We start from the raw sequence: 10,742 nt of genomic DNA on the forward strand, positions 1-10,742 counted from the left end.
TTACCCATTTTATACAAATTAAAAGCTTACCTGGAAGCTCTGTGAAAAGTGTATAATGACATTTCAAGAGGGAGATGAAGTGTGTGTTAGAAGATACTGCAATTGATCAGCAAGTCTGCTAACTGTGTTTAGCAGACATGAATTCAGCAACAAGTTTTCAGACGAGAAAAATCTGTATTTGAAGTCAACCAGTTTGTTATGCTAATATAGTAGAGCTACCAAAGTGTTTTATGTTCCCGGAAATGTTTGTCATATTGTTTTATTTTTTTCCCCTCATCTTCAAAATGCATACAATTTATTACTAGATACATATTTTTTTGAATCTGTCATTTGTCTCTTTTCATTTATGTTACATTACAGCAGCGAGATTCAGAGAGTTGTGTGCTCAGCACTCCACGAAGGTACGCCAGGTCTAATTTTATACTGAAAGCAGCTCCCATTAATTCTACAGTCACAAGTGGCATGGAATATAATATGCAGGTTTTACTGATAATATTTTTTGTTTGGTTTTGTTTCACTGATGAAATTAATGTGAAACAACTGGAGAAATTCAGYATACCTTAAGCTTGCCTGTAATTAGGATGTAGTATGAATTGACAGGAGCTTTTACTTAGCATGCACATTTCAGATGATTGCACTTAAAATCTGTAGGAAAATACATGGGACAGGTTCAAGTCTGTTTTAGTTTGGTTTGGTTTTTYTCTTCTCTCATTTTCCCTCTCCCTCTCCCTCTCCTCTTTATTCCTCTCCTCTGATTAAATCAAAGAAACTCCATCAATGCCATTGATACAATTTCTTTACCTCCTTGTTTGCCTTTCTGATTTATTATTGCTACTCAGTGGGAGCCAATGTAGTTATGGTTTTGCTCTTGAAGATTCTGAGGAAAAGGTTTTAAATATGCTTTAAGTTGTTCTAAATGCAAAGCTGAAATCATATTTTTCTTCCCTTTCTTAATTCTCCCTGAGGATCATAGAAATCCTCATCTTTATGTTTTCATTCTTTCTGCCTAATTCCTTGTCATAGTAAATATGAAGATAAATTTCTAATTTTCACAGTGCTTTTGAACCCTCATTTTTGCTCCCTCCATTATAAAAGCCATTCATATAAACATCTCACCAGTACTGATAGTCTTAATTTCTTTCAAAATAAATTATTTTAATAGTGAAATACCTATCATCTTTGTCACAGCTCATATAAACCCTATTTCAAGAAGTCAGTGAGTAGAGGATTCATCTCTTCTCTCCTGCTGCAGAAAGCTGTCTCAAGGTGGCTATCTTGAATTTACCAGTTCCAATGCTGGAAGCAAATAACTCATAACAAAACCAAAGTCCTACTATATTCAAAATTTTTTTTTCCACCTCGTCTGATTGGCAGGGGATTAGCCCCTACGCTGTTTTTTTTTTTTTAACAGCATATTCCTTCTCATTTTTGTCGTTTTTCTGGGTCTTGGCTTTTCCAGTTAGTGGTCATATAAAGAGAAGCTCGTGACAGGACAGACCTCTYGCTTATTCTCTTTCCTGATCTGTCTTGAGATGCAGCTGCGGTCCCCACTGAGCATTTTGCTTTCATTAGCATCAGCAATTGCTTCAGCAGTTCTGGAGGCAACATCGGGTCTTACAGGGAGRGACGGGCTACATGAGCAAGGAAATATTAGGTCGTCTTTTCCCATTCTTCCCCTTTCACAACTACAAATGTGAGTAGGACAAACTTCTTTTACTAGTTTTTTGTTATTTATTTTTAAAAACCTAATGTCTCTTCTGAGTTTAAAAGTTGGCAAAATCCCCTTTTGTCCAGTCACCCTAAAACTGATATTAATAGATGAAAAGAAAATGAACTATGATTACCAAAAGTTGGGGGAAAACCAGTTGATTAATATCTTGCCCCGACACACAAATGTCAAATAATCATTCCCCATTTCTTTCACAAATTTTGTTGTGGCGAAATAACTTKTTTTTTTTCATTGTTCCCAGAGGTACTTTGTAGTATTGTATGTTAGTGCTTTGGTGACTGAACTCACTTCTCTGGAAGGCAAAATGCTCCTTTACTCCTTACGCTTTCAGGAATGTGTCATCTCAGTTTACTCATAAGGTAGTGTGTTCTCAAGCTCCACAAACACTTCCTAGGGAATGGAAATCCCGAGGTGCCTGTCAGCAGCAGGAATGAGTCACTCGGCAAGGTCCCATCCTACATTTGAGATCTGATCCCTTGTAGGAGATCGAGGAGCATGTTTTTATATCATGCAATGCTGTCCTTACTCTCTCTGGCTCTGTCTGCCTCTCTCTGTCCTTGTCCCGATTTTTTTAATGCCCCGTTCCTCTTCAAAGTGCTTGTCTGTATGTCCATTGAATGCACAAGCACTGAAAACTGAACGGTTTTCTGAGCTTCAGCAACGCTCAGGTTTGTATTGCTGCCCCAGCATGCACATGCAAACGCATTTTTCCCACCCCTTTGCTGGTGCACGTTGTTGCAGGCCGCGTGGCCCGCGCAGACTGCTGAGCACTTGGTGGTTTGGTAGGAGCTGAAGGTTCCTGCCTTCAGCTGCATGCCGTCCTGCTGGCATCTCCGTCGTTATAAACGAGACAAAACCAAAAGAAAAGAAAAAAGCAGGAACACTTTGGTGCCACCCTGTTCTGTGGAAAAGGGGAYTGCATAGCCTTCAAGAGGGAGGAGAGGTGGAGGAATAAAATCCCTCTGCGTGTTGATATCTGGACAGCAGAGCTCAGAGCCTGCCCGGTGGTGTAGGCAGGCAGCTGCTTTAGGGCTAATGCAGGAACAGGCCGGCGATGTTCTTGGGTTGGTGAAGAGCATGCTGCCCGGCCGCGGCTGAGAGGAACCCTGGCCTGGTGTCCTGCGTGGCTGTTCGGTTAGCAGCGTCCTCCGGACTGCGAAGGTCTGGGAGAACCTTGGTTTATGTGAAACCTGGTGTCACAAGCRGACAGGAATTAACAGGCCGAGAAAAGGAACTCCTTTATTCGTGCACTCCAGCCTTCATTGCTAATAGTAGCATCGGCACCGGTGTTGATCAAGAAGCTATGCCAATATTAGAAGATGAGTAATTCGGGCAAAACAATGTAGTTGCCTGGAGCAGTTCAGCCAGCAGGCAGGTATTTCTGAAACAATCATTTTTTRGTTGACCAAACTGCCTCTTTTGCCAGACTTTAGGCTTAGTCTTTTGTGAGGAGTTCCCCGGATCATCAGGTATCCTGCCCTGTAATGCAGGCCGGCCACCATGCAGCAGGTACTGCAGCATGGACCGTTGCTCCTGCAGTGAGTTAAACGTGGAGCAAAAAGGGCTGAATTCACCCGATTAACACGGATTTGGCTTAGGACAGTGCAGTTGTCTGGGCATCACCCAATGATCTTGTCAGTTATTTCACAAGCAACCCAAACTTCCCTATATGAYCCCCTCAACAGTACTGCCGAGAGGAAGCCCTTCCAGATCCTTCCTCTACCATCTGGGCTGAGGATAGCAGATGCGTATGTCCTGGAGCAGGACATCCACCCCAGCAGGCAGCACGCTTACGGAAACCCACTTTGCCCTCCGTAGCCTGGAAGTTGGAGCAGGGAGAACAGCATTGCTGTGTCTCCTGCCCGCTGTGTGCTCGATAGCACTAGTGATCCGCATTTGAGTAGTGAGAGCCTCTCTAGCGGGGGGAGCAATCAGCTATTTGAATTTTTGTTCAACTACTTCATACAATGCTGCCATGTTTTCTGACCAAATATGTGAACGTGGTAGCAGATGGACCCCATCATCATTCATGGCTGATGAAGGGAAGATACGTGTTTGATAACCAGGTAAGTTCATGTATGTTTTACCTGTGAGCCTATCTCATATAAACGGCCCCATGAAGRTCAAGTAAGAGTGTGGCTGTGACATGGCAGTTCCTGCATGTCCCAGARTTTGTGCGGTTCCTGCAGCTGCTCAAGTGCACGCAGGTCAGTCTTACCCCAGCCTTGGTCTTCCTCAGTCCATGTGCCAACTGTTCAAGGCTCTAGAAACCAGCGCCACCAGCTCAACAGTGTGAGACTCCAATAAAGCAGCATGGTCAATAGTAGAGAGCCTTGCCCAGGGCAGAGCCATGTGGAAGAGTGGCTCGCCTTCCTGCTGCCACTGTTTTCCTGAGAGCGTCCTGCCTGTGCTTGTCACTTTTCCTTTTTTCCTGAAGTGAACTGGGGCAGGTCTCCCCTCAACCATTTCAATCCTGAATCTGYGGAGTGTATTATCACCTACCATCGTAAGATTGCTCAAATTTTCCTTTCTTTTCCCTTACTGTGCTGATCTCACTGGTGGATCAACACTTTAAACCTATGGCAGCCTGCTCCCACCTCTGTCCTTCAGTGAAGAGTTGGTTTTGCTGGAGGTTAYCGCTAGGAGAGTGCTGCATCTTCATAGGAAGCACTTGCCTACTTCACTTCCTAATAAGCTTTTCTGTAAGTTCAGATCTAAGTTTTTGGCCTAATGTTGCATTCATATTCTGGTCAAGGATATCAAGAAATGACCCTGCCTGTGTTCTTTCCTATGTATGTCAACTGCTTTCACGGATGAGATTTCCCCAACCCTCTTGGGGGATTAGGATTTGTTGTGGTTGTTCTTACCTTATCCAGACCAGACCCTTTCAGAAGCTTCATTCCTTCAAATCTGTACCTTGGTTGTCCTGAAGCACTCCTGAGGTTTACAACTGTGGTGCCATGCTGGCACTATAAGCTGTGACGTGTACAGTTACTACTGCTGGAGGGCACACGCACTGTGATGGTACATGCTGATAAACACTTGACAGGTAAGCAATGGTTATTTAACAGCAGCTGGAGCTCACTGATACATTACTTGCAACATATCTTTCTACTTATTTCCCTCAGCACCCTTGGTAGAGATTAATGGAGTTAATTTAGAATAGCAACAGTGAGCAGGATTGGGAACCACAGGCTGTACCTCATCTATTTATTTCCACAGCACTTGGTGCGTGTGCCAACAAATACAGCTGAGACAGGAATGTTCTCCAGAGCTAGGGTGCGTATATGCCTGCAATGAATGAACCAAGATCCTCTGATGCCTGGAATGCTGAATAAGACCACCTTCCTTTCACTTCTGCAACTGGAAAATCACTGAAATCCCCTAGGAAAGGTTTCCAGGATCATGTCCTCTTTAAGAACAAAATTTTTAGAAGATCATCATGCCTCTAGAACATTAACTAGGCATCTATCTGCATCTTTTAAACACCTTTGCAATCTTACAAAAAAAAGAAAAAGAAAAGAAAGAAAATGTAACAGCACAGATTTGTAGCTATGTCTGAAGAAAGTTAGAAATCATTTTAAATAATGTAGTCAGCAGCAGTACTTCAGAGGCGATGGGCAGCAGCAGGTATAGCTTGGTTGAAGACAGCCATAATGTAGCTATTGGTAGTTTAAAACGATGGTTCTCATTAACTTTTTGCTAAGTGAGTACCATTGCTTCCTCTCATGTCAGGGATATTTATGCAGTGAAAGCCCAGCCGTTATAGGACCAGAGCTTTTACATGTACCTGATGATAATACAAGGCTCTACCAGTGTCAGGCCTACTTAATGAGCAGTAATTTCCTGCCTAGTTCCCTGCTCACTTAGACTTGAGGAACATGCAAGAACCAGTGGTCTGGAATATGCTGTTGCTGCTGCCTCTTCCAGGCTGTCTTCTTCTCTCTGGGCTCTTCAGGCCATAGACTGGATAAGCAGTAGCTACCTGCTCCTACCGGCCAGCTTTCTTCTATACACACACCTCTGTCACATTAACAAAATAAAAATGCTGTATAACCACAATTCATCCCAAAAAGTTTTTTGTGTTGGAAGAAGCGTGTGTTCAGTACTACAAATGTGGGTGATTAATCCCRAGATGCCTATTCTAAGTGACAGCGTTTTCTTGCAGTAATACAGACGTGCGYTTTTTATGCAGTATTGCTTGACCTTTGCTCAGATCTCTAAAGCCACTGAACGTAAGTATTATCTTAAATGCCACACTGAAATGAGTATATAACAGGAACTGATATTTGATTTTGCTCTGCACACTTAAACAGTAAAACCCAGCAATACTACATACTTGTCCTTCCTGATGTGCCTTCTCCATGCCAGAAGAGAGCATCTCTGCCTTCATTCTCTGTCACGGTTTCCTACTTAGAAATGCACAGCTGCAACCAGTATCTTTTTTATTTTTGTTGTAACAGCAGTGTATATAAACAGACAATTGGTATTGTTACCCAAGATCAAATCAAATCAAAAAACAGTTTTACATAATTCTACTTTTTCAAAGTATTTCATGAATCCAGAGATAAAGCTAAGAAATTTCTCCTACTTGTTATAATGTCAACTTTAATGTAACCATTCTGAATAACAAAATCAGACAGCAATTAAACAGTGATCGAATTAAGTCTTTATTCATTATATATAACTTCTGTATGGAGAAACTGCCTGGAAATGTAAGAGTTGGGTCTTGTCTCCTGCAACACCATGAAACAGAACTAACAGCAAAAGTGATAGAGTTAGCACAGGAATATTGATGCACACAGCAGAAAGAGATAACATTCTAGCACAAGCCCTTAAAAAAGGGTACTGTAATTTTGTTTAACCAAAATTCATATTTAACAACAAATGATAYGGTTTTCTACAAAAAGTCTCATGCTGCCACATGCAAACTCCTGTTACTTAAGTACATCCTGTTTGGGCACTTTTAGTTTTTTCCAACGCCTCAAAATTACTTTGTATTTTTCACTTTCAGTCTTGTTAGATACTTTTTTTAAGACAACGCGCATAACTACAACAGTTCCTGTTTCTTTGTCTTCACCTATTATAAGATCCAGCGTATCACCAATTTTCACCTGGAAACAGAGAGAGAAGATGAACGATCACAAATATTTTCTGGGGAAAGCAAATTCCCACAGTTTACGTGCAATTTTAACTTTTTTCCTTTCTTTCCATTCATTATTCTTATCTCACAGGAAGGAGATAAGGCTATACTCCAGCTATGATTTTCTAAGAAAGCCTAGGTAATAAGCAATAAAACATCTCATCACCTCTGCCAAGGTCTTTACCCTTCCTCTCTAATAACTGATACCTAGCTCTGTGAAAAAGGTGTAATTTAGTATATCTTTCTCGTTATGGTAGATAGCACTGACTGATGTTTCCTACCAAACTTTTTGTATCAGCACAGACATAAAACAGTAAAATGCAAAATTCTCCCTCCTTCCTTAAAAACAGTTTAAATTATCTTAAAGAATGGAGTACTGGTCAGCTTTTTATGCTCCTTTCGAGGTTCACAAAAGACAGCAGTATACCTCTCGAAAGCTAGTCCTAACTTTAAGTGATCAGGCATTAAAGCTTCTGCCATCTGACCACAGTGACTGCCACCTAGCATCATCCTCACACGGAGCATGTATAGAACTGCGTTTGCCACGCTCCTGGGAAGCTCTGCTGCAAAAAAGTACCATCAGCTGGGTCTGCTACCCTCTGACTCTTCTAGACACATTCYTTCCTGCTCTATTACAGACACAATAACCCTTCCTGAGCTAGCAGTTTCCCTTTCTGTCATGAAACATYCTTTTCCTTTAATCATGTGGCTGCTCCACCAATATATTTCAAAGATTAATGATTTGCTCCATCAACTGCAACTATAATTTCCTTCAGCAACTAATAAAGTTCTGTCCTTGCTGCCATCACCCTTCTTTCCACTTTCAGCCTCATTTTTTACTAATATCACGTCTCCTATCTGTCCTAAAGACAGTCTTACCAGGGGAATTACTGTCACTCACACACACAGCTGGATGTGGTCTTAGCAATGTTATTCACCTTTGAAGAGCAATTTAGTGGCTAGCTCTTCTGACCAAGTAAAAGGAGCGAGAAGAGGTCATGCCTTAGCTATTTTCTTGCACTGCATTAGAAGTATTAAAATTTTAAAAAGTCTTACAGTTCTACTTTTCTTCCACAGTTTTTCTCCATTCAGCCTGAGTTCACTATTGTAGAATGCATCTTCTACTTTACTGAAGGAAAATAAGGTTTTATTGCATTTACAGTATGCAGCAAAACAAGTGAAGAACACTGTTCATGTGCAAGACATTTCCCCAAGTCTGATTTGCGTATAAAAGATTTATTTATTTAAGACAGGACAGACTCAAACTGGAAGTAAAGCCTTTCGCAGGTAGTAAACGAAACTATTTACCAYAGTCCCTCTATGCAATAGAGATGCAAGCAATAAAAAGCTGTTTGTAAAGACCTCCCCCCTAAAATTCTAACAGATAATGTTCCCTTTCCTGCACCAGTCAGTGTAATCATTTATGAGAGATCAAGTTGCACTAATCTTCTGTTACTATGTTGTAATATAAAGTTTCTATAGGTTGCATTAGATTATACATTGTGCTGTATTTGTATAGTGCACATATATCTGGTTGAGCTGGTATGTTATGTTTTTACTTAGTTTTACCTATTTCTACAATCATTTAACAACATATTATTTTATTCCTTCACTCTCAGACAAGAGTTTTTTGCACTACTTGCTATAGTATTTTGGGTTTTTTCATTTTAAATAAATGGTAATTGATAGAAAATGTCTCTACAGCAATCTTAGAAAGACTGCGAAYGGTGATGACAGCTGAAAGACAGGAAACAGGAAGCTTCAGGGAAAGAAGGTAAAACAAACAGAAACATCCCATACGTGCAACTCCTCGAACTACTTTTATGGAGTCAAAAAACCTACATCTAAAACACAAGTACTGAGTTATCCCAGTAATAAAAATGGTACAAAAACCCAGCATTTAGCTACATGACACTTTTCTCATTTGCAGGTTAACGTTTCTTCCATACTTACTTTCTTGCAATGTCTAGACCAGCTTTCATGATTACATCGTATCGAAGAGACTGCACTACTTTTTCAAGATCCTTGTAATCTTTTACTACATTGGGGTCATCATCAAATTCATCTTCTAAATCATCTTCCTCCTCTTCTTCATTCTCTTCTTCTTCCTCTTCTTGTAATGTTTGTTTATTCCTTCTAGAGCTTTTGTCACTTTTGTTCCGCAGAGAAAGTACTGAGATACACTCTGGAGGAAGTCTTAACACACAGAGTTTTACTGGGGAGATGCTGAAATAGGTTATGTAGTTTACTGTGCGTGCTTGACAGCTACAGTATATGCTTCTCTTCCAAGAAGGGTACAGTTTATAAGAGGGGAATTTCTCCCACAGTCCAAAATAGACATTTAGTTTTCTAAAAGCAGTGATGGGAAGTCTGAAGCCAGTCATAGCATACCCTGAAATAAACAAACGTTCAGATGTAAAAAAGAGCAACCGCTTTGAGTATTGGTAGTATTTCTCAAGGTACAGCATAACAGTGACTATAAAAGGGTGATTAACTAGTTCCCCAAACCGCAATACTTTGTCTAAAAGCACATGACTATACAAATATTATGATGTGCGTTTCTCATACATTGTCCACCCTTACAAATAGCTAAAACATCAGATAGAAAACAAACATGAGAAACCTAAATGGAATACTTCATTCATAATTCCTTTTCTGCTGTTTACTATTAACTGTCCAAACACACTTGCGGTATTTCCCTCCGTACGCTTGAAATACAGTACGTAAAGGGAAGAGARAGGGCCAACAACTGGAAGCCAACTCTTTCATAAAGCGCAAAAGGAGACCTACCTTTATTATGACTCACTCTCAATAAAAGCAACTTGCTCATTACTGCAAGCAAGTAAAACCAGAAATGTCAAGAGTTTCTGAACTCCAGTCTCTGCTCAGACCAAAACACTTCTGGATGGCAGAAAGCTGCAAAACATTCCCCCCCACCACCACCCACCCCATCCTAAGGGGGAATTAGTATCATTGTAGAGTTCAGGAGATATATCCCTGATCTCTATCCTGCAACAGGACTGACGGCAGCAACAGCAACAAGTCTCCTGCACAAGTTCCTCGGTACTAYATTCCTTCCTGAACAGTAGGAGCACACCACGGGAGAAGTGGGTGAGAATGCGCACAAAAACAGTCATCTTTCAAGCCTCTTAGAAACACAACTTGATTTACAATCCCACGTAGGTAGGATGAGGACTGACCTTTATTATGGCCTGGTATACGTGGAAACATCTGTTTATTTTGTGAGACTGAAGTTTGTTTTCCCTACACCCAAGTGAACTCTGCTGAAGTCTGAACAAGCTTGTGTGTGTGCGTGTGTGTGTGTGTGTGTGTGTGTGTGCGCATGTGTGTGTGTGCACGTGTGTACAACTGGCTGTTGAAATGACCTCTGTGAGAAAAGTCTCAGGTTTCAATATGCCTGAAAAAAGCAAGGCTGGTTTGGTTCTTCTTGTTATTAAACTTCAGTTAGAACAGGGATTCACTCAGCACCCATACGCTTTGGACACACTGCTGAAAGGCACTGAATTACGGAGTCAGAAAGCCCGTGCAAGGGCGTATAACCAAGTAAAAGTGCCGTGACAGTTTTCGAGAAAGCGAACGGCCACCCCAACCCCGCTAGGTGCAGAATTCACGCCGAGGAAGAGAAGGGGGTTTTTGTGCTGCGGAAAATAAGCTAAACTAGCTCAAACCCAGAAAACTGCGGGAAAGCATACTGTTTGTTCTAGCCCAAATAACTCAGACAGCAGAGAGATGCTGGAAGATTCTTTTTATTACTTTACTCTCCACCCCCCGCCCCCGCCCGGAGACAGGCTCCGCAGCAAGCCCTGCCCGCGGGGCTCCGCGCCGCCCGTCACCGGCCGCGAGGCTCAC

The 10,742-nt window shown here is 41.5% G+C and overlaps 1 protein-coding gene across 1 annotated transcript; it reads right to left on the bottom strand.

Moving 5' to 3' along the window:
* Nucleotides 1-6,375: 6,375 nt before the first annotated feature.
* MTRES1 (mitochondrial transcription rescue factor 1) lies at nucleotides 6,376-9,764 on the bottom strand. Its single transcript, XM_085306915.1, has 3 exons — nucleotides 8,826-9,764; nucleotides 7,929-8,001; nucleotides 6,376-6,843 (listed from the first exon to the last, which is right to left on the bottom strand). Exons 1-3 carry the CDS (start codon nucleotides 9,338-9,340, stop codon nucleotides 6,667-6,669), a joined length of 765 nt encoding a protein of 254 aa, XP_085163041.1. The 5' UTR covers nucleotides 9,341-9,764; the 3' UTR covers nucleotides 6,376-6,666.
* Nucleotides 9,765-10,742: the final 978 nt, after the last annotated feature.

Source organism: Rhea americana, unplaced genomic scaffold, assembly GCF_003343005.1.
Source record: "Rhea americana isolate MKP2758 unplaced genomic scaffold, rheAme1 scaffold_25, whole genome shotgun sequence".
Classification (NCBI taxonomy): Eukaryota; Metazoa; Chordata; class Aves; order Rheiformes; family Rheidae; genus Rhea; species Rhea americana.